Source organism: Oryctolagus cuniculus, chromosome 21 (genome assembly GCF_051225735.1).
Source record: "Oryctolagus cuniculus isolate XC-2025 breed Fujian yellow rabbit chromosome 21, ASM5122573v1, whole genome shotgun sequence".
In the NCBI taxonomy this organism is placed as follows: Eukaryota; Metazoa; Chordata; class Mammalia; order Lagomorpha; family Leporidae; genus Oryctolagus; species Oryctolagus cuniculus.
The window spans coordinates 26590500-26613306 of NC_142887.1; the positions used below are offsets into that span (position 1 = coordinate 26590500).

The 22807-nt window shown below is 56.0% G+C and overlaps 2 protein-coding genes across 2 annotated transcripts in view; one reads left to right on the forward strand and one right to left on the reverse strand.

Annotated features, from left to right (window-relative positions):
- Window positions 1-10246, forward strand: part of ZNRF3 (zinc and ring finger 3) — a 168406-nt gene extending 158160 nt beyond the window's left edge. Inside the window, exons 3-9 of the mRNA XM_051826646.3 lie at window positions 900-974; window positions 1324-1455; window positions 2749-2859; window positions 3466-3633; window positions 6415-6517; window positions 7017-8756; window positions 9823-10246. Coding sequence (XP_051682606.3) covers window positions 900-974; window positions 1324-1455; window positions 2749-2859; window positions 3466-3633; window positions 6415-6517; window positions 7017-8756; window positions 9823-9866 — 2373 coding nt within the window. The 3' untranslated portion in view covers window positions 9867-10246. The remainder of the gene's footprint in view (window positions 1-899; window positions 975-1323; window positions 1456-2748; window positions 2860-3465; window positions 3634-6414; window positions 6518-7016; window positions 8757-9822) is intronic.
- A 3611-nt stretch (window positions 10247-13857) lies between these two features.
- Window positions 13858-21303, reverse strand: C21H22orf31 (chromosome 21 C22orf31 homolog). Its single transcript, XM_089323562.1, has 3 exons — window positions 21214-21303; window positions 15271-15705; window positions 13858-14362 (listed from the first exon to the last, which is right to left on the reverse strand). The coding sequence occupies exons 1-3, from the start codon at window positions 21301-21303 to the stop codon at window positions 13922-13924; spliced, it is 966 nt and encodes a 321-aa protein (XP_089179688.1). The 3' UTR covers window positions 13858-13921.
- Between the last annotated feature and the right edge of the window lie 1504 nt (window positions 21304-22807).

Sequence of the window (22807 nt, forward strand, 5' to 3'; positions counted from 1 at the left end):
CACACACACACACACACACACGAGGGGTCACTTCCCTAACAAGATCCCGGCTCCTAAAACTGAAGGTGGATCTTACGTCCTGTTCTTCCACAGCGTCTTCCCTGTGGTCCACTTAGGTGCCGTGAAGTGAGACGTTTGATGGGGATAGAAAGGAATTCTTTCCCACTACCCCCCGCCCCAGAAGAACCCCATCCCTCCTCCGCTGTTCCTAAAACAGCCTAATCTCCCCTCTCTGATCTGCAGTCCCTCCAGTGGCTGGATCACCCGAGTCCCTCGGATGGCTGCTAGAACTCCGTTTCCTGGGCCCGACTCCAGCCCCGCTGAATCAGCCTCTGTGGTTTGAGCCAGGAACTCTGCTTTACAAACTTCCCAAGTGGTTTTTGATGTGCAGCCAGGTTCAGCAGCCAACTGCGCTAAATCCCCATTTACAGTTCTTCCTTGGAGCTACTCCCCCCGCCCCAGCCCTGGCCCCCACGGTGTCTCCAAAGGTCTTCAGCTTGTGTCACTTATTAAAACAGACCATTCAGAGATGGTCCGCACACTCTTCCAGCCGGGTGACATGGGAAGGAGGAAGGGACCACAAGAGACAGACCAGTGGCTGACGGGGCAGGCTGTCGATCTGCGGTTTGTTGGTGACATTTGGTCTGGTGGCAGAGGCCAAGATTTACTCACCACCCAATGCCTTACTTTCACCCAAGTGAGAGGTTCTCGGGATGATGGTACAAGACAGGGGGCCTTGTTCCCTATGAACAGACGGGAAAGTAGGTTGATTTGCCCCTAGTCGCATGAGTTGGCCAACCGCTGGCTTCTGCACCCATGCTCCGGCCCGACTCCCAGGGCCACCTCCAGGGAGGGGAGAGGACCAGCATTTCCAACCTGCTCTCTTTCCGTCCCACCAGGCCAAGCGTGCAGTGCAGCGTGGAGCTACTGCAGTCATCTTTGATGTGTCCGAAAACCCAGAAGCCATCGACCAGGTAAACCCATCAGGCCATGCCGGTGCCCAGGTCTCCCTGAGAGGGCCACCCCTTAGCTGTCTCGGGGTGGCTGCAGTCATCTCTCCATCATCTCGGCTAGACACCCCAGAGAGGTTAAGAGCCAGGGAGTTTGGGGGGGATAGGGAGCATTTCCAAAGCCCCCTGGGGGCCTTCCACCTCACCCCTCTGGGAGCTGCAAGGCTATAAGGCTTGAGGATTTTGAGAATTTCCCTGCGGTGTTTAGCGGCCTTTTCCTGCAGTCTGTCTGTCTGTCTGTCTGTCTGTCTCTCTCTCTCTGGTTTCTCGAAGTAAGTGCATCTTCTAAGCACAGCCCCCTGTTCTCCCGCAGCTGAACCAGGGCTTGGAGGACCCGCTCAAGAGGCCGGTGGTGTACGTGAAGGGAGCCGATGCCATCAAGCTGATGAACATCGTGAACAAGCAGAAAGTGGCCCGAGCCAGGATCCAGCATCGCCCGCCCCGAGTGAGCCCCGCGCCGGCCAGCCTGCGCCTGGCACCCTCTCTGCTGCTACCCCTTGGGGCTCGGCACTTGGGGCCTTTGTGCCCGTCCTTTTCTGTCTAAAGTGCTGGCCTACCCCCAGGCTCCTGCAGGTCTGGCTCAGCTACTGGCCAGCAAGCTAGGGAGAAATCGCCCCCACAGTCTTCGACGTGAGCTGTCTGCACGGTCCTCCTAGGAGCATCATTGAGGCTAAGGTGCCGCCGGCGTCTTCCGCCTGGGGTCCCCTGTGACAGCCTCGTGGCCTCCTTTCTCCTCTGTCTCGTCCCCTCTGAAGGGCATACACAGGCCAGCACTCAGCACCCCCGCCTGCTCCTTCCACTTGCCCTCGAGGCTCACAGGGAAGGCCTGGACTTGCTTTTCCCCGCAGGGTTGAGGGTGCGGAGCGGAGCTCGCTCGTGTGAAGTTAGCTTTCACCCGGGATCGCCTCTTGGGGCTCGTGAGCTGTGCCGAGGCTCCCCTCGAGACACGTGCCGAGGAGACTCTGCCGTCCGTCACCTGTTGGTCGGCATCTTTTGCCCAAACCTCGGGCTGGAGGATTCTAGAAACACAGGACAGGTGCCCCATGCACACTGCCGCCTGCCCCGGGGGTCTGAACACAGATGCTCCCAGTTAGCACCCCCCCCCCCGCCCTGCCCCGCCTCGCCCCGGGCTCCATGCCCGTCCCAGGTGAGGTGGCGTCTGTGTTTAGGGAGACAGGGTGCTGTGAGGAGAAAGAACTGAAACCACAGGGAGTTTCCAGAAGGACCGACTTGCAGGCCACTTTTTCAAGGACCAAAAAAAAAAAGCATTTTGGTAAAAATGACTCATTGTAGTGGAAGCTGATATTTGTGGAGGCGGCGTTCAATCTGCTGAGTGATGCAAACTGTTCATCAGGGCTCCCAATCACTCACTGTTCGCTCAAAACGTGACAGTCTCTCCTTTGCTCCGGAAGTACGCTTTTTGTGTGTGTTTGGAGGGGCCCTGCTCCTCCTGGTTCTAGTGAGCTTATGCCACCCGTGAGGAGCTGGGCCTCCCACAGGGCTCCCCAGGCCATGGTGGGCAGGGGAGGGAGCCTGGCACATACCTCGGCTGGTCTCCCCTGGCCCCGAGAACGCACTACGCGCACATGTGTGTGTGTGTGTGATAGAGAGCTGCAGCCCAGGAGTTCCCCATGAGCGGGAGGCAAGCGTGCCCCACTCACCCCCTCCTCGTCCCCACCAGGGCCGCCAGCCCGGAGCCAAGGCCAGGTGTAACTCGCTGCTTTGTGCTCTCTTCCAGCAACCCACCGAGTACTTCGACATGGGCATCTTCCTGGCCTTCTTCGTCGTGGTCTCCTTGGTCTGCCTCATCCTGCTGGTCAAGATCAAGCTGAAGCAGCGCCGCAGCCAGGTACCGCCCTGGGGCCGCTGGAGCACCACTGGAGGCCAGGGTCCTGCGAGCTCACCGTGCTGCGATGGCCTGGGCCCAAAGATGGGGGAAAGCAAGGGCTGCGTGCATAGCAGCAGGCCCTCTGCGCCCCTCAGCAGGACCTGAGAGCTCGGGGGAAATGCTGGGTCTCGGGCCCCGCTCCCTGCTGAGTCCGGTTCTGTCTGCCAAGCTCTCTGGGTGATTGTTAATATAACTGTGACACTCAGCGGGCATGGCACCATGTGCTCGTAGGAAGGAAGGCTTTGGCAGGGAGGGGGCGTGGTGAGGGGCGGTGAGAGACAAGCAGGAATCCAGACTCAGATGCGAGGCAGGCGGCGCCTCGGGAGAGAGACGCTGGGTGGCGGTGGGCACCCTGCCGAGAGGACGCGCTCGGCCAGGTGCTCAGGACTCCCACACACACTGCCTCGGGGGCCAGCCTTGAGCTGGAGTGACCGCTCAAGAGTCCGGCCTGGCCTGCTAGAGACCCGTGCTCGCCTGGCCCAGCACAGTGAGCGCCACGGCCCCCGGGGCACGACGACCCGCCGTGAACGTGCCCCAGCCCCTAACAGCCAGCATTCTGCCCTGTAGAACTCCATGAATAGGCTGGCCGTGCAGGCCCTGGAGAAGATGGAAACCAGAAAGTTCAACTCCAAGAGCAAGGGGCGCCGGGACGGGAGCGGTGGGGCCCTGGACACACTCAGCAGCAGCTCCACGTCTGACTGTGCCATCTGCCTGGAGAGGTACACCGACGGCGAGGTAATGGCAGTGGCGTCGGGGGGGGGGGGCGAGGCACGCCGCTCGGCACGCATGCCCGGCACGCATGCCCGGCCTGGAAGGACGGGGCCCCCACCTCCTTCTCCCGCGGCTTTGCAGCAGCTCAGAGTTCTCCAGAGGGTGGCCTCACCTGTTGTGACCTTAACCCCAGGGAGGGAGCGGCACGGCACAGACACCGTCTCCCAGGGACCCAGTTGAACACAGGGGATTTTCAGAAGTGGATCTGAGGCACGTGGTGTCTTCAGAAAGCTCAGCAAACTGTCTCATTGGTTTTTTAAGGTTTATTTATTTATTTGAGAGGTATAATTACAGACAGAGAGGGAGAGACAAAGAGAAAGGTCTTCTATCCGCTGGTTCACTCCCCAAATGGCCGCAACGGCCAGAGCTGGGCCGATCTGAAGTCCGGAGCCAAGAGCTTCTTCCCGGTTGGTCTTCTACACGGGTGCAGGGGCCCAAACACTTGGGCCATCTTCTGCTGCTTTCCCAGGCCACCAGCAGGGAGCTGGGTCTGAAAGAGGAGCAGTCAGGACTTGAACCAGCACCCATAAGGGATGCCGACATCACAGGCCAACCTGCTACACCACAGTGCAGGCCCTTCGTTGTATTTTTAAAAATGTTTTATATTTATTTGCAAGGCAGAGAGATGAGAGAGCTCTTCCATCTGCTGGTTTACTCCCCGAGATGCCTGCAACAGCCAGCGCTAGGCCAGGCTGAAGCCGGGAGCCAGGAGCTCCACGCTGCTTGCCCGTGCGGAGGGCAGGCACTCAGAACTTCATCTGAGTGCGTTAGCAGGAAGCTGGATCAGAAGCAGGACTCAATCCGAGGTCCTGGGCCGTGGGCCTCCCGCTGTGCCACATCGCCTGCCCCTCACACTGTGTTTTCATTCCAGTTTTCTACACACCTTTTGAAGCCCCCTCATACATTTCTGGTTTCAAGAAAAATGTATGGTTTCAAGAAAATTCACACGTAGGGCCCGGCGCTGTGGCATAGCAGGTAAAGCCACCCACCACCTGCAGTGCTGACATCCCATATGGGCGCCCGTTCAAATCCAGGCTGCTCCACTTCCAATCCAGCTCTCTGCTATGGCCTAGGGAAGCAGTGAAATATGCCCCAAGTGCTTGGGCCCCCGCACCCACGTGGGAGACCCGGAAGAAGCTCGTGGCTCCTGGCTTTGGATCAGCTCAGCTCTGGCCATTGCAGCCATCTGGGGAGTGAACCAACGGATGGAAGACTTCTTTTTCTCTCCCTCTGCCTCTGCCTTTGTAACTCTGCCTTTCAAATAAACAAATCAACCTCTTAAAAAAAAGAAAATTCACACATGTTGACCTTGTTTTAGAATTGTTCTGGAAACTCTGATGCTTACTTAGCTCAGTGTTTTTCCCTTAAACAAAAAAAGATACAAGGGATTTGACATCCCTTTTTTCTCTTGTAGCTCTTTATTTTGAAGTTTTCAAAGTTGCAAGAATAATGCCATGAAAGGCAGATGTCACTCATTGACCACAGGCCACGTTTGCTTGGTCTGTCTAGACAGATGCATACCCACAGATTCAGGGGCAGGGAGCCCACCACCTGAGACTTTCAGGCTTCGCCCCTTTGGTGGAAACACTCCCCCACTGTGTAGACTGGGGGGCGGTCTGAGTCTTTGCAGAACCCTTTTATTTTTTTCAATATATAGTCTTTATTTTTTATTTATTTATTTGACAGAGTTAGACAGTGAGAGAGACAGACAGAGAGAAAGGTCTTCCTTCTGTTGGTTCACCCCGCAAATGGCCGCTATGGCCAGCACTGTGCCGATCTGAAGCCAGGATCCAAGTGCTTCCTCCTGGTCTCCCATGGGGTGCAGGGCCCAAGCACTTGGGCCATCCTCCACTGCCCTCCCAGGCCACAGCATAGAACTGGACTGGATGAGGAACAACCGGGACAGAATCCGGCACCCATATGGGATGCCGGCACGGGAGGCAGAGAATTAACCTAGTGAGCCACGGCGCTGGCCCCCAGAACCCTTTTAGAACACCAGATTGCTTCCTGGACTCCGCACGCTGCCCCGGCACATTCTGGCATCGCGGTCCTGGGCAAGTGAATTCCTCCTCCGTGTCTCCTGCAGTCGCGCCACGGGCCTGCGACCTCCTGCACTCAGCAGGCTCGGTGGCGGGCGTAGGTCGGAACGTTGCCCTGTCGGCCCGGTCAGCAAATGAGAAGACGAAGCCCAGATGAGCACATGGAGGGCTTCTCAGGCTCAGGAACCCCGGAGGCGGTCCCACTCAGAGGACCCCAGTCATGTTCCCTCCACCTAGGCCGTGCTGACGCTCAGGGTCTGGCACCTGCCTTTCTGCTCGTGGCCATTTGCAACACCTGGAGGCAGCCACCATCCCCAAGCCACATAATATCCTGGGGTGCACCCAGCCCTGGCTCTGCACCCCAGCCCTCTGTCTGCACCCCAGGCCTCTCATCCTCTCTAGCACAAGGCTTCGTCCTTTCCCATGTGCAGGCATGAGTGTGCGTGCCTCCCTCCAACTGCAGGAAAGGAGCCTGCTCCCCTGTGCTCCTGGGCTTGGAGCTGGCAGATGGGTGGTTTCCTCCTCCCGGGAACCCACGCGTGAGCCCTGCCTCAGTGAGGAGCCGAGGCGTAGGTGGAGGTGTGGAGGAGGGTGGGGCGAGGGTCCTTAGTCCACGCCAGGCTCTGCAGGAGGAAGCGCGGGGCTGAGGCAGAAATGCCCGCACCGTGCCCTCCCTTCACGCTGCGTCTCCTCTCGCCCTCCGCAGGAGCTGCGGGTCATCCCCTGCACTCACCGGTTTCACAGGAAGTGTGTGGACCCGTGGCTGCTGCAGCACCATACCTGCCCACACTGTCGGCACAACATCATAGGTAACGGGCCCCGCCTCCGGCTCCGTGGAGGGGTTGGGTCAGAGGACACCGTCCATTTAGGAGAGAGCCTGGCGTTAATAACCACTGGGGTGCAAGTTTGGGCTGCACGTGAACCAGTTGCCCCAAGGCCCCCCGTCTCCTGTGGCCCGAGAGTAAAGATGCCCACCCATGCCCAGGGCCACGCGGTGGGGGAGTGCGCCGTGCCAGGCTTGCCTCCCTCGCTGTGGGGCAGGGAGATGCCTTCCCCTTTGTACCCCATTGACCTCCGCATGCCCACGTGGTTCCTTGTCCAACACAGCAGTGGGGAGGTGGAGAGTGGGTCCTTGCAGGAGTGGCGCAAGTCCACGCCGCCCCCCAGCACAGCTTAGAAGTGGGCAGGCTCATGAGAATGGGCACCTTGGCCTGTGACCCAGGCCACTGCCCCGGGCGCTGTCCTCTTCCCTCTCCCGAGCGCCCAACACCGGCCTGCTCAGCTCTGCTTTTCTCCCCTTCTCCCCAGAGCAAAAGGGAAACCCGAGCGCTGTGTGCGTGGAGCCGAGCAGCCTCGCCCGGGGTCGGCAGCAGAGGGTCACCTTGCCGGTGCACTATCCCGGCCGTGTGCACAGGACCAACGCCATCCCAGCCTACCCCACCAGGACGAGCATGGACTCCCACGGGAACCCCGTCACGCTGCTGACCGTGGACCGGCACGGGGAACAGAGCCTCTACCCTCCGCAGACCCCCGCCTACATCCGCGGCTACCCACCCCTCCACCTGGACCACAGCCTGGCCGCCCACCGCTGCGGCCTGGAGCACCGGGCCTACTCGCCAGCCCACCCCTTCCGCAGGCCCAAGTTCAGCGGCCGCAGCTTCTCCAAGGCAGCTTGCTTCTCCCAGTACGAGACCATATACCAGCACTACTACTTCCAGGGCCTCAGCTACCCAGAGCAGGAGGGTCAGCCCCCCGCCGGCCTCCCTCCCCGGGGCCCAGCCCGTGCCTTTGTGCCCGGTGGCGGCAGCGGTGGCGGCGGCGGCAGCGGTGGCAGCTTGCTCTTCCCCACCGTGGTGCACATGGCCCCGCCCTCCCACCTGGAGAGCGGCAGCGCGTCCAGCTTCAGCTGCTACCACGGCCACCGCTCGGTGTGCAGTGGCTACCTGGCCGACTGCCCGGGCAGCGACAGCAGCAGCAGCAGCAGCAGCTCCGGCCAGTGCCACTGCTCGTCCAGTGACTCGGTGGTGGACTGCACGGAGGTCAGCAACCAGGGCGTGTATGGGAGCTGCTCCACCTTCCGCAGCTCCCTCAGCAGTGACTACGACCCCTTCATCTACCGCAGCCGGAGCCCCTGCTGCACCAGCGACGCGGGGGCGTCCGGCGGCTCGGGCCGGGGGCCTGCCCTGCGCCTCGAGGGCTCCCCGCCGCCGCTGCCGCCCGAGGAGCCGCCGGGGGCAGCGCATCATGGTGCTGGGCGGGCTGAGCCCTGGCCGGGCCCCACCTCGCCCGCGGGGGACCAGCTGTCCATGTACAGCCTGGACCTGAACTACAGCAGTAGCTCCTCCCTGGAGCACAGGGGGCCCAACAGCTCTACCTCAGACGTGGGGCTCGAGGCTTCTCCTGGGGCCGCCCCGGACCTCAGGAGGACCTGGAAGGGAGGCCGCGAGGGGCCGCCATGTGCCTGCTGCTGCGAGCCCCAGCCCCCGGCGCGGGGGTCGCCCCTCCAGGAGGGCTGCAGCCCCGCGGGTGGGGAGCCGCAGCCGGGAAGCTCCTTGTATGGCCTTCGCCCCAACCGTTTGCCCAGGACAGATGGGGGGAAGTGTGAGGGCCTGCCCTGCTGCTTCTATGAAGAGAAGCAGGTGGCCCACGGTGGCAGAGCGGGCATCGGCTGCTACACCGAGGACTACGCGGTGAGCGTGCAGTACGCGCTCGGGGAGGAGCTCCTGCCCGGCTGCTCCCCGGGCGCCCGGGACCTCGGCCAGCGCATCCCCATCATCGCCGAGGATGTGGACTCTGACTTGGGCCTGCCCCCAGACCACCAAGGGACCCAGAGCCTCAGCCCCTGGGGGCGGCCGCCGGCCCCAGACGTCCCCTGGCCCCATGGCAGTCTGGAAGCAACCCGGGAAGAGGAGTGGGCCCCGTGCTGTCAGGCCGGAGTGCCGCTGCCGCCCGGCTGCCGTGCGGAGGAGGCGGGTGCCGCCTCTGCCAGCTTCCCCCGTGCCCCCCAGGACACTCAGGAGTCGAATGCCATGGCCACTGAGGCTGCAGGTGAGAGCAGGAGACGGCGTGGGCCAGAGCAGGCGTCCCCGTGCGGGCTTTGCAGATGACTTCCTGTGTGCCCTTGGCTCTGATCACCATGCGTACCCGAGGACGTCCAAGTGTCACTCCCCAGCCCGGCCCTGCCCGCTAAGTTGCAGACCCGTCACACCGTCTGCTCCCATGACCTTGTGATCACACCCCCTAGATACCCCCGAGGATCCCAGCCTGTTACGTCCACTGTCGCCGGCCCCACGGTGCAGCCCCATTTCCTCCCACGGGTCTGTCCCAATTGGAAGCCGGAATGGCCCTCTTTTTTTTTTTTTTTTAAACATAAATCCATGTCCTTCCACTTTCCTTCAGTAACTTGCCATTACCCTTAGAACCTTCTAAATGTGGCTGACCGCCTGGCCTGGTGCTGTGTGTCTCGGCTCCTGTGCACCCACGCAAGCCACTCTTGTTCCCCTGGACCCCCTACTTTTTTTTTTTTTTTTTTAAGATTTGTTTATTTATTTGAAAGCCGCTGGCAGAGAGAAGTCTTCCCTCCGATGGTTCACTCTCTAGATGGCCGCAATGGCTGGAGCCCCATGCTGGCACAGGGGCCCAAGCACTTGGGCCATCTTCCACTGCTTTCCCAGGCCACAGCAGAGAGCTGGATCAGAAGTAGAGCAGCTGGGACTCGAACCTGCGCCCATATGGGATGCCAGCACTGCAGGCGGTAGCTTTACCTGCTACACCACAGTGCCACGCCTACCCCCACCCTGTCCCTCTTGCTTGCTGCTCTTGCCCCCGCGGCCTCAGTCCTGGCCCTGTGTCACCTGCGAAGTCATCCCAATCCCAAGTCCCTTTGCATCGGGGTCTATAAGTTCTGCTACGGCGTCCTTGCTGGAGCTGGACACACGCGGGGCTCCCAGTTCCTATCTCTTCGCTATGCTGCATTCGGTCTGAGCTGAGAGCTGCCCCCCGCTGGGAATGGGGCACCCAGCCCCTCACCTGGTCCCAGTGCACTGTGCACCAAGCCCGCGGTGCCGACTCCCTCCCCTGATGATTGTTCTCTCTCTCTCTCTCTCTTTTCCAGGACCAGGACCTGGCCCAGCAGAACACAGCAGCCCGGGAACCTGAGCCCAGAAGGAACTCTTATCTGGAAATGGGGAACTGGACGGAGACTCCATACTCTAACTTCCTTCAAAAAAAACAAAACAACAAAAAAAATTTTTTTAGCTTTGACAAACACACAAAAGTGGTAATAAAGAGAGCCCTCCTCAACCCAAAATGTGAGCCACCTGTGGCAAAAAAAACCCACCCCCCCACCCCACCCCTGTAACGAACCAACAGCCCCGACTCTAGTCCTTTGCCTCTTTTGATAACATGTCACCCTTCAGTTTTGTAAAGTGTGTGTGCTTGGGGTTCCGAGGTGTGTGGGATTGAGTTATCTGCTTTTTCTTTTAAAGATATTATATGTAAATGTAAAAAGTTATTTAAATATATATTTTAAAGAACCCTAATCGCCAACTTTTGCTGAAAAAGAGAAAAAAAAAGTCACTGCTGCATTAAATGAACCAGATCATGTGTCGATACTGTTGTCTCCCCAGAGGGAGCTCAGGCCTTCGAAAAGCTCAGGGCAACACCTGCCTTAGGAACTGAACCAGAAACTTGAAGTAAAGCGAGGTGATATGGGTACAAACTCTGGGGAACCGTGCAAAGCTGCCTCTTTGCTGTTTCTCTGGCAAAATCCCAGTGTCCGAACTGTGGGGACCTCTGGGAAGGCACCCCTCTCCGGCCCTCCCCCTCTGCAGGTTATGGAAACCAACGAGCCAGGAAGAGGCCGGAGCCCAAGGTGGGGGCTGCCCGGGAGCCTGTCTGTCCCTTGGTCCCTGTCACAGTAAGGGCAGTGTTTCTGGGTGGGTGGGTGGGTACTCTATCTGAACTCTGACCCCTGGGGCAGGGGAGAGGAGGCTGCACCCCTTCTCAGCCCTTTATAAAAATAGTCTGGGCTTCCGGCCCCTGACTGCAGAAGTGCTTGGACAGGGTGCATGGGGCACACGCCCAGGAGGAATGTAGTTTCGTGGCCTTGGTGTCCGATGGGGCTGGGTGGGAGCCATGTCCACCCCACCAGCCCGGCACCACGGGCGGGAGGACGCGTGTGGGTCCGTGTGGGGCAGCTACGCCCTGGCCCCGGGCTCGTGGGGTCTGCACTGAGCTCTGACCGATCCCTTTTCCCGCCGTTAGGCCCTCGGCCTCCGGGCTGAAGGTGCTCTTGCGAACGTCTACTATCGCGTCTCCCGAATGCACTATTATGTACTGATTCTCCATGAGACCCAAGGGGAGGTCTGTATATCTTCCCAGCTTTTTGTGTGTTGTTAAGGGGGGGAGGGGGAGTTTAAGAACCCAAACCGTGTTTTTGTTTCTAAGATGTTTTCATTTTGAAAAGGGAGAATCTATTTAAAGCTATCTCAGATCAGGGATCATCATCTTTTTTGTCCAATGTATTCCTTGTTCTTAAAAAAAAATTTTTTTTTAGAGGAAACTAATCGCATTAGGCCTTGTGTTCACTAACCCTTCATTCATTGAGCAAGGGTTTCCCGCCATCTGGGGAGCCTGGCCCGCGAGGAACCCAGGGACCCCCCCCTGGGTGGCCAGACTGACCCCCCGTACCCCGGCAGGCGCACGGGAAGGAGTCAGCCCAGGGTTCAGACCAGAAGGTTTTTAGTAAGAATCTCGCTGTATCAGAAGAATTTTCCTGAAAACTTCAGCCTAGGATGAAAAAAAATTTTTTTAACTTATTTCCAGTCATGCTTTGGCACAAAGGAATTCCAGGATCGAATGATGGAGCCATTTGCCATTTAGGACCTGTTTGGGGGGGGGGGGTTCTGCCGCCCCTGGGTGCAGCCCCTGCAGGCTGGGCCCTGCGCACCTGTTGGCGAGGGTGTGGGAAGCGCCGAGCTGCTGACATGCGATCCGGGCCGCCTTTATTCCTGGGGCCAGGAGGAGCAGCTGCCCAGGGCGACAGCTTGCATTGCGGATTTTAGGGAAGCAGGGGTACTTTCAACGGGAACTGCAAAACGCAGCTTCTCATTGTTGAGATTTTTGTTTGTTTGTGGTTTTGCTTTTTTGTTGTTGATGCCTTTGAGTCGGGATCATCTGGCTTCCTTTAGCTTGGGCTGGAAGGCCACTCCTCAGTAGCCTTAAGCAGTAAATGGATGTGGCTCCCACTGGACTTAGTAAAACAAATGCATCCGATTTCAAAGAAGCACATTGAATACTTAGAATTTACAGGTGGCAGAAACAAGAATGAAAACACAGAACTTTAGATATCAACCATCGCCTTTTACACTTGTGCCAGCGAAGCAGACAGGGAGGGTCCCAGAATAAAATCGCCCAACTCTCCGACTGTGTCACCATGGGAATCGAAAGAAAAGTCGTCTTTGAAGCCATCAGACTCCAATAATGATGTGCGCTGGACTCGGAGTGGCTCCACGGCCGTGGAACCTGGGACATTTCCCACCGAGAACCACCCCATGCCCCCAAGTCAGGGTGTCCCTGTGGCCCACCCCCAGTCTTAGTGTAAACGGAAGAGGTCTAGAACCAGCTGAAAATGGAAACTTGGGTTTTCCAACCCGCAAGGTACCTCCGTGTGGATGGAGCCCGGGGGTGGCTTTCCGCCCCTCAGCCCCTCCCCTCTCCTCCAGCTCCATCTGCTGCCTCTGCTCAGTGCCCCCCTCCACAACCCCTTCCTGCCTCTGGTCTCTCAAGTTCGTGCAGGACTAATGCTTTTAAAATGAGATCTAAAGAATAATTACTAGTCCAGAGTACTGTTTTGTAAACAGAACTGCCTTTTTCTACTCTTTATATAAACTCTTTCTATTGTGTTGGTCTAACAAGGCACTATTTTTTAATGTTTTCTTAAAATTTTTTTTCTCCCATAGCACTTAAAAGATATTTTGTAAAGACTTTGCTGTAAAGATTTTGTAATAAAATGGTCTAAGGGCTCTTTTTTCCAACATTACCATTTAAAAAAAAAGTTTTAAAAGCTAGAAAACAACTTATGTATATTCTGTATATGTATAGCAGCACATTTCATTTATGGAAATATGTTCTCAGAATATTTATTTACTAATATATTTATCTTAAGCCATGTCTTATGTTGAGAGTGTGACATTGTTGGAATAATCATTGAAAATGACTAACACAAAACCCTGTAAATACATGATAATTGCACACAGATTTTACATATTTGCAGACCAAAAATGATTTAAAACAAGTTGTAGTCTTCTATGGTTTTGTAACAAATTGTACAAATGACTGTAAAAAATATATATACGATTTTATCAACGATGTGTTCTGGGCTGTCATTAGTGTAAGGGTATCTAGACTCAACGGAGAGGTTCACTTGGGCCAGGGCCAGTGCTTCTGCTTGCCCTTCTCTCCTGTTAACATCAAGTTCATGGTATGGGGATTCCGGTGGTGGCACGGGAGAGCACCCCCTAGAGGCCCCGGGAGGTGGGATAGGCTTGCTGTTCGGCCCTGGGTGGAGGGAGCTAGGGCCAATGGCAGTCAGTGACCAAGGACCTCATAGTCCACTGTTTGAAAACAGGGAACACAGCATGGATGTACGCCATGGTTTCACCTGCCCCTTCCCTTGTAGGGAAAAATAACCTCTAGGGACCTGCATGGCGATGCAACAGGGTAAGCCTCTGCTCACGATGTCGAAGCACTCGTTTGAGTCCCAGCTGCTCCACTTCCTATCCAGCTTCCTGCTAATGTGTCCTGGAAGGCAACAGACAATGGCTCAAGTAGTTGGGTCCCTGCCACCCACCTAGGAGATCTGGATTGAGTTCCTGGCTCCTGGCTTCCACCTGGGCCCAGCCCTGGGATGTTGCTGCCATTTGGGAAATGAACCAGCAGATGGCACATTCTCTCTCTCTCCCCCTCTCCCTCTCTCCCTCTCTCCCTGTCTCTCTCTCTCTGTTGCTCTGCCTTTCAAATAAATAAATACATCTTTCAAAACAAAACTCCAAGCCCACAGCCCTCAAGATCACCTGATCATCAGTGGGTGGGGCCCTTTGTCTTGAGTGGGAGCCAAGTCTCATTTGCAAAGCACTCCAATTGCACGGACGGGGAAAGGCAGGGTTTATTTTTCAGACAACTCCCAGAGAACACCCTAATCCCAGGAGTGCCTATTTTTTGCACTTTAACTTGGGCCACTTCTTGGGCGCAGGCTCCTCGTGGACACCCAGCCACTTCCTGCCCAGCAACAGGTCCTCTTGCGCACCTTCGGGGCCGGCGCCTTGGCCGTGCAGGGCCTCCCAAAGCTTCTGCTTAATGGTCTTGCCCAGCTCCAGGCTGTACCTCTTGGGGGTTCCCGAAGGATTCCACAGCAGGGGTTCCACCACAGCGTGGTACAGAGCCCGGTAGCCCTCGGCGGGGAGGCCGTGGATGGTCAGCGTGTCCTCCGACGGCGGCAGCCTCCTCTGGGTTTCTGGAAGCAGCGCCCAGCCCTTCCAGGCTGCTGTCCTGCTGTCCCGAGGTAGCACTTGGGTGGCGGCCACATGCTCGGCATATCTGTCCAGGAGATCTTGGCGGACTGCTGCCTTTTTCTGCTTTGAACTTTCTTTACTCTGGCCAGGAAGAAAGCAGAGAAGTCAAAGCTAAAACTGGAGCAGGGACTCAGAATAATCATCTGGGATCCGTGTCCCAGAGTCTTGGTTACAGCAACTACTAACATTTGTCTAGTGTGTTCCAGTCTCCTGGCTCCCTGTATATATGCCGTAGCCCTGTAAGGTCAGCGGGAGGCGGCCTTAAAAAGCAAGGCAGTTGGGGTTGGGCTTGCCCAAGAACTCACAGTTAGAAGGTTAATGACCACAGCTGTCATCTGTTGACTGCCACGCAGGATCCTAATTATTTACTCCATGCCAAGCTGTGTTCAAAAGCCTCCTGCACATATTAACTCATTTAATCTGCATGAAGCCCTACAAAGGAAGGGCTATAATCCCCTCTTTTACATCATAAAACCAAGGACAAAGAGATGAAACTCAAGGTTGACCTCAATTAGAGTCAAAGTTGGGATGGGGACCCTGCCAGCCTCACTCCAGGGCACACCCTGAGCTCCGCTGCCCACCACGAGGTGGGGAGCCGGGATTCGGGTCAGACCTCTGGCTGCCGAGGTCTCCACGTTCAAGGCCACCGTCGGGTCTCTGAGGCGGATGCACGCGTGAGCACACACTTCCCGCACCCCAGCTGCCTTTCTCACCCCCACTCTCCCTTCACCGTCAAGCTCCTTTGGTCTGTGTTTCTGAAAGCCACTTCATCTTCTGTAGAGGTAGGCAGAATATAAACAGCAAGTAGCACAACCCCAAATGTGGTGTGCGCCCTTCTCTGTTGTGGGGCGCCCCTACACCCCCAGCCCATCTTTAGCCTTAGCACTTCCTGCCTTTGGGAGACCGTGCCTAAAGGTCAAGTGTACCTGACCTTGACCTTTTGCCTCTCCCTGCCCATCACATTTCCTCCACCACTGGCCAATGTCTACCTCTCCAATGCCTCCTGCAGGCCTCCTGCACCCTGGTGAACTTGGCAGCTGCTCTGCGGGCTGCTTGCTTCTGGAACGGATGGAGTTTCTTATCCTGACCCGTGGGGTGACTTTCGTCACCGAATTGTCCTTGGGCTTTAATCTCTTCCTGGGTTTTGCTTCTCCAAGCTTGCATGGTACTGGGAAGCGTTTATCTTCCAGTTGCCGCCTGAGCACCAGCTTAACCAAAGAGAATGAACTGACAATTAGCGGGTCCTGGACAACTTCCCAGCAGGAGGCAGTACCTGGGGCTGGAGCGTCGATGTTCTGATTCGCCCAGTTGCTGGTGAGAGCTGGCGAGTCCACATAGCAGTCCTGGAACCTCGTGTTCAGTAAGATACACTGGCGGAGCCCATAGGTGAGGAGGCTGGGGTCTCGTCTCACGTAGATTGGATGCTAGAATTATAAGGGGGAAGAAATGACCAGTTCTCCGAGACCAGGTTGACTTTGAAGGCAAAATATCAGTATCTTATGAACCATTCCTTCCACTCTGCTGTTAGACATCTTGCTATATGTCCTCTCTCCTGCTCACCAAAGCCTATCGCTAGCAGGGAAGAGATCATAACTGCACAAGGTCAAAGTACCATTCAGGCTCTCAAAGGACATAGCCTGCTGGGGCCAGCAGTCTGGGGTCAGGGAGGGTTCACAAGGAATGAAAGGCAACTCCCATCTGCTGGAGAGACCAGGGAATCTGTGGCAGAAAATGGAGGCAGGGCCATTCAAGACCTCTCTATGAGGGGTGAGTGTTGGGCACAGTCAATGCTACTTGGGACGCCTGCATCCCACATCAGAGTGCCTGGGTTCAAGTCCCAGCACAGCTCCTGACTCCAACTTCCTGCCGGTGTGCACCCTGGGAGACAGCAGGTGACAGCTCAAATCTTTGGGTTCCTGCCACCCACATGGGAGACCTGGACGGGGTTCCCAGCTCCAAGCTTCAGCTTGGTGCAGTCCCGGCCATTGCAAACATCTGGGGAGTGAACCAGAGGACAGCAGCTCTGTTTGTCTCTCCCTCTTTCTCCCTCTCTGCCACACCCCAACGACACTTTCTAATCACACTGTGTTGAGCCTAGAGAAGCTGCTCATATACAGCAGGGAACTGGGATCCATAAAGGCAACACACAACGTAAATGATGCTTGGGACCACCCAAGAACCAGAGAACAATTTGAATAGTTAAGAATCGCGTACTCAAAGTGACCTGTCTTTTTAAAAAATGTCGTCTATATAAAACGAAGTCATAGGGGCTGGCGCTGTGGCACAGCAGGTTAGCCTGCAGTGTATCAGCACTGGTCTGTGTCCCGGCTGCTCCACTTCCGATCCAGCTTCCTGCTAATGCGCCTGGGAGAGCGGCTGCAGATGGCCTAAGTGCTTGGGCCCCTGCACCCATGTGGGAGGCCCGGATGGAGTTCCAGGCTCCTGGCTTCAGCCTGGCCCAGCCCTCAATAGGCCATCTGGAGAAAGAACCAGCAGATGAAAGATTCTTTCTCTCTCTCTCTCCATTCTCTCTCTCTCTCTCTCTCTCTCTCTCTCTCTCCCTCTCTCTCTCTCTCCCTCTGTCTCTAACTCTGCCTTTCAAATAAATCTTTAAAAATTAATTAAAAAATAAAATCACCTTACCATATTTCAGTTGCCTTAAATTTTATTTTTGCTAGCTTAGTAGGGGGAAGAAATATGTATTTTCTTTTTCCTTTCTCTTTTGCTTTGCTAGAATATTTCTAGTCACCTTTCTCTGCCGCAGTCATGTGTGGGCAAATCGCAGTTTGTTTAGATTTTGGCTCAGTGCAGGCAGTTTTGAGCCATTATCTCTAGTATTTGTGATGTCACTCTGGTTTGTGATGTGGGTGTGGGTGAGTGTTACATCAGCGGATTTTATAGTGAAATTGTGATGGGAGAGAATTTATTTTGTTGGACTCCTAGCCTCGGGACCTCCTGAAGTTCTCATTTCCCCCAGAAGGGCTTGAGTGGTGAACTTTGAGGATCCTAACATGCTTAAGAAACACGCTTTGCATGAAAGGCGGTGAAAGGGGCTTGTGCCCTGGCATAGCGGGTAGAGGCGCCACTTGCAGTGCCGGCATCCCATATGGGTGCAGGTTCGAGTCCTGGAAGCCCCTCTTCTTATCCAGCTCTCTGCTATGGCCTGGGAAAGCAGTGGAAGATGGCCCAAGTGCTTGGGCCCCTGCACCTGTGTGGAAGACCCGGAAGAAGCTCCTGGCTCCTGGCTTTGGATTGGCTCAGCTCTGGCCATTGCGGCCAACTGGGAAGTGAACCAGCAGATGGAAGGCCTCTCTGTCTCTCTCTCTCTCTCTGTAACTCTGACTTTCAAATAAATAAATAAATCTTAAAAAAAAAAAAAAAGGCAGTGAAATATACAGAGCAGAGCCCGGCGCTGTGGCGTGGCAGGTTAACCCTCTGCCTGCAACACTGCATCCCATATGAACAGAGCTTCAAGACCCCCCGCTCCACTTCTGATCCAGCTCCCTGCTAGCTTGCCTGGGAAAGCAGTGGTAGTACTTGAGTCCCTGCACCCATGTGAGAGACCCGGATGGAGTTCTGCCTCCTGGTTTTGGCCTGACCCAGCCCTGGCCGTTGTGGCCATTTGGGGAGTGAATCAGTGGATGAAAGACCTCTCTCTCTCTCTCTCTCTCTCTCTCTCTGTCTCTCTCTCTTTCTGTAACTCTGCCTTTCAAATAAATCTTTAAGAACAAGACACAAATCAGGCGTATACAGACCAGACCCGGATCCGGGTAGCGAGGTGCATCCTTCCAGGTGCCCAGGTACCCTCCTCCCTGAGCGTTAAGAAGGTGCTGTTCCCGTCTCAGAGCAGCTGCCAAGGTTAGGGACCAGAAACCAAAGAACCCGCGCCTGCAGCCCTGGGCACCGCTCCTGTGCGTCTCTCCCGGGGAGACTACACGGTTTCTGGAATGCGGTTTTATTTGACATCCCATGGCAAATGCAGTAATGAGAGCTCTTAGCAGAGGACTGGAAACAAGAACAGAGACGCCTCTTCCTGGCAGCTCTGAGCAATGCCTCGCTCCTTATCAGGAGCCCGGCCCGTGGGCGGTGTTGCTGTTTCATCCACAAGATGCCAGCGGAGCCTCCCTCCCCGGGGCACGGAGAGGGAAATGATGGAAAAACAGAGGCGCAGTCTGGCAGGGGCTCCTGGAACCGCATGTGCTGCCCGTTGGAACCTCCGAGTGCTGTCCCTGCCATGACTCAAAGCCTGCGTGTCTACGCACCGCGGGCCGCGGGCGGCAGCTGGCCCCACAGATACTGGGAGGGACAATGGCGCCCATTCAGTGCCCAGCCCTGGCCTCACCTCCCAAGAGGTGGGTCGGTTTTAGAGCAGGGTGTTGGACAGGCAGGGTCTCCGGGAAGGGTTTGTGAGTGTCTGGAGACGGGGCAGGCAAGTGTCCTCTCAGAGCTGGCAAATCTTGGGCGAGATGGCACCAGGCTCTCGGGCCACCTGGAAGTGACCGGCTCTGCCTTCACCCTGCGAAGGGGTCCGCAACGGAGGACCAGGGCAGGGGCTCTGTTGGCTCTCGTCTCTCCTCCTCCGCCCTGAGCTTGGCTTGCCCGTACTTTCCCACACTGCTTTCCCAGACACTCATGCACTGTATTTATTTTCCCAGACCTTTTACTCAATAACCAAGTGACACTGCTCTGGCTCGGAGGAGCTCTTGGCTTCTTCTTTGCCTAGGACAGAAGTGTTCTTGTGGGCGGCCCTTGATATCCATCTTCAAATTCGGGCAGATTCTGCCTTCTCTTCCTTTGTCAACTCACTATCATCGTATCAGGAAATGGTCGCGACATTCTTAGGAGTTTGGGAATTGCTTCCACCCCACCTTAAGGATGAAGAAAAGGAGACCATGGCCGGCACCGCGGCTCACTAGGCTGATCTTCCGCCTGTGGCGCTGGCACCCCGGGTTCTAGTCCTGGTCGGGGCACTGGATTCTGTCCCGGTTGCCCCTCTTCCAGGCCAGCTCTCTGCTCTGGCCAGGGAGTGCAGTGGAGGATGGCCCAAGTGCTTGGGCCCTGCACCCCATGGGAGACCAGGAGAAGCACCTGGCTCCTGGCTTCAGATCAGTGTGGTGCGCCGGCCGCAGAGGCCATTGCGGGGTGAACCAACGGAAAAAAGGAAGACCTTTCTCTCTGTCTCTCTCTCTCTCAATGTCCACTCTGCCTGTGAAAGGAAGAAAGGAAGGAAGGAAGGAAGGCAGGCAGGCAGGCAGGCAGGCAGGCAGGCAAAAGCAGTTCAGGAACCACGCCCCAAGTCCCATAGCCTGGAGAAGACCGGATTCAACCAAAGTCCACGCTGCTCTTGCTGTGAGCCACGAACCACCCATAATCATCGCCCTGACGTCCTGCCCCCGCCCCCATCTAGTCCCACCATGTACCACGCCTGGGCTCGGTTCTGGGCCCCTCCTTGTGACGAAACTTTCTCTGGGTTCAGGGGTTGATCTGCCCAAGTTGGACTCTCAGATTCATCTCTGAACAGGCAAACGGATTCAGTGTCTGAACGTCAGCTGCCTTGTGTGTGAGGCAGGGGTGGTCATCGTCCCTGCCCGCCCGCGGAGTACTGCAAAGGTGAAGTGAGACTGCCTGCAGGGCACTTGCAAGGCTCTTGGTCACAGCAAGCACTCGGAATGTCCGGCGGTGGGCATTGGGCTTAGCCCTTCAGATTCCAGTCCCTGCCACCCCTGGGAAGACCCAGATTGAGTTCCAGGCTCCTGGTTTTGGTCTGATCCAACCCTGGGTGTTGCAGACATCCGAGGAGTGAACCAGCTGATGGGAAGTCTCTGGCTGGCTGGCTCTGGCTGGCTGGCTGTCTGTTTCCGGTCTGATGTGGGTATCACATCATCTCTTTTTTTTTTTTATGCCCTATCTGCAGTAAATATCTGTCCAGCTGATTGACCCTACAGAATGCTGTATTTATAGGCGCTACATTTCTCCCCAGGTTGCGGGAGTTTTCTGGACTATTCCATGCTTTTTTGGGTAGTGAAGATCGGATAAGGAGAGTGGCTAGTCTTTAACAGGGATTGTTCCTGGTGCACGATCAGCAAGTCGGGACCTAGTCGGTCCAGGGTCCCGACACCATGGCTAGAGGGCCAGCCCTAGAGAACATGGGGTCGAACAGCAGCGATTCCACGTTGCCGAGAGCCCTGCGCCTCGGTTTGGTTCCCACAAAAACTTTCTAGTTGGCTGAGGTCAGTCTGAGCGACCTTTATTTCCCACCATCGTTTGGAGCGCCCGTCTGCCTAACATCTCTGCACGACCGCTCGTGCTTGGAAACACACCAGCCTTTCTGGGACGGCACGCCAAGCTGGTCCCGCGGTATTTTTAGCTCCTGTAATCTTTCTTCTCTCTTTCTTTATTCCTACCTGTGCTCTCCTTCACTCCTCCCAGCTCTGAGTCCCTTTCTGGCGGCTCAGCTTAATAGAGAAGAAATTGAGCCCATTTATGTTAGCTCTTCTCCTCTTCCCTAACACACACCCGCCCCCACCCTCTGATTTCTAGCAGGATTTAGTTGTTTCTGCTTCCCTCAGATGTTTTTGTTTTAACAGTCAAGCCGTCAACTCCCACACCCATGTGGGAAGATATCTGAGGTTCGTGATGCAGAAGAGAAAAACTTGGGAGGAGACAGAATTTGAAAAGATGCCTGAACTATGAGGCAAACTCTGAGGACCAATGATTTAGACCACATGTGCTGAGCCTGCACCAATCACGCACCAAGCACGTGAACCCACGGGGTCCTGTCTGTGCCCCCAGCACTTGTCACCTGACTCTGGAAGCAATGACTGCCCCCTTGTCCACTTCCCACCCAAGCCCTGCCCTGCGTCGGCAGCCACACGCCGCACTCACACCCCCAGCTCAGTATGTCCAAGACCAGCTTCTTTGCCATCCCTCACCCGCATCAGAACAAGCAAACCGCTGCTTCTCTGGATTTTTCCACAGCTAGCTGCTAAGCCAGAAACCTGGGAGACGGGATTGGTAACCATAACGTGCTGAGCCAAGCCTAAAGCTAAAGGGAAATCAGAAATACAGATCCTGCCTTTATTTAAAATGTTGATATTTTGTTCATCATGGATTTTTTGCATTCACATATTTTTTTAAGGAAGAGTTTTTTTTTTTTTTTTAATAGATTTTGTTGGCCGGTGCCGCGGCTCAGTAGGCTAATCCTCCACCTGCAGCGCCAGCACCCCGTGTTCTAATCCCGGTCAGGGCACCGGATTCTGTCCCGGTTGCCCCTCTTCCAGGCCAGCTCTCTGCTGTGGCCCGGGAGTGCAGTGGAGGATGGCCCAAGTGCTTGGGCCCTGCACCGGCATGGGAGACCAGGAGGAAGCACCTGGCTCCTGGCTTCAGATCGGCGCAGTGCCGGCCGTAGCAGCCACTTGGGGGGTGAACCAATGGAAGGAAGACCTTAAAAAGAAAAAAAAAAAAAAGATCTATTTTGTTAATTTGAAAGGCAGAATGACAGAGAGGGAAAGACAGAGTGAAAAGACACAACACTGGCCTCCACTTATTTTTTTTAAATATTATTTATTTACTTATTTATTTGAAAGGCAGGATGTCAGAGAGAGGGAGAGACAGGTCTCCCACCCGTTGGTTTACTCCCCAAATAACTGCAATAGCCAGGTCTAGACCAGGTTGAAGCCAGGAGCCAAGAAATCCATCCTGGTGTCCCATGTGAGTGGCAGGGACCCAAGCACTTGGGCCATCCTCCACTGCCTTCCCAGGTGCCTTAGCAGGGAGCTGGAGCAGATGGAGAGAAGGCAGGACTGGAACCAGCACACGGATATCAGATTCTGGGATCGCAAGCGAACAGCAGCCTCACTTCTGTGACGCAATACCAGCCCTCATTTATACAGTTATTATTATTTTTTTTGACAGGCAGAGCAGACATTGAGAGAGAGAGACAGAGAGAAAGGTCTTCCTTTGCCGTTGGTTCACCCTCCAAAGGCCACCGCAGCCAGCGCACCGCGCTGATCCAAAGCCAGGAGCCAGGTGCTTCTCCTGGTCTCCCATGGGGTGCAGGGCCCAAGCACTTGGGCCATCCTCCACTGCACTCCCTGGCCACAGAAGAGAGCTGGACCGAAAGAGGGGCAACTGGGACAGAATCCGGTGCCCCTACCGGGACTAGAACCTGGTGTGCCGGCGCCACAGGTGGAGGATCAGCCTATTGAGCCGTGGCGCCGGCCTCAGTTTTTTTTTTTTTTTTTTTAGATTTATTTATTTATTTGAAAGTCAGAGATACACAGAGATAGGAGAGGCAGAGAGAGAGGTCTTCCATCCGCTGGTTCACTCGCCAGTTGGCCGCAATGGCGGGAGCTGCGCCGATCCAAAACCAGGAGCCAGGAGCCTCTCCAGGTCTCCCACACGGGTGCAGGGGCCCAAGGACTTGGGCCATCTTCCACTGCTTTCCCAGGCCACAGCAGAGAGCTGGATCAGAAGAGGAGCAGCTGGGTCTTGAACCGGCACCCACATGGGATGCCAGCGCTTCAG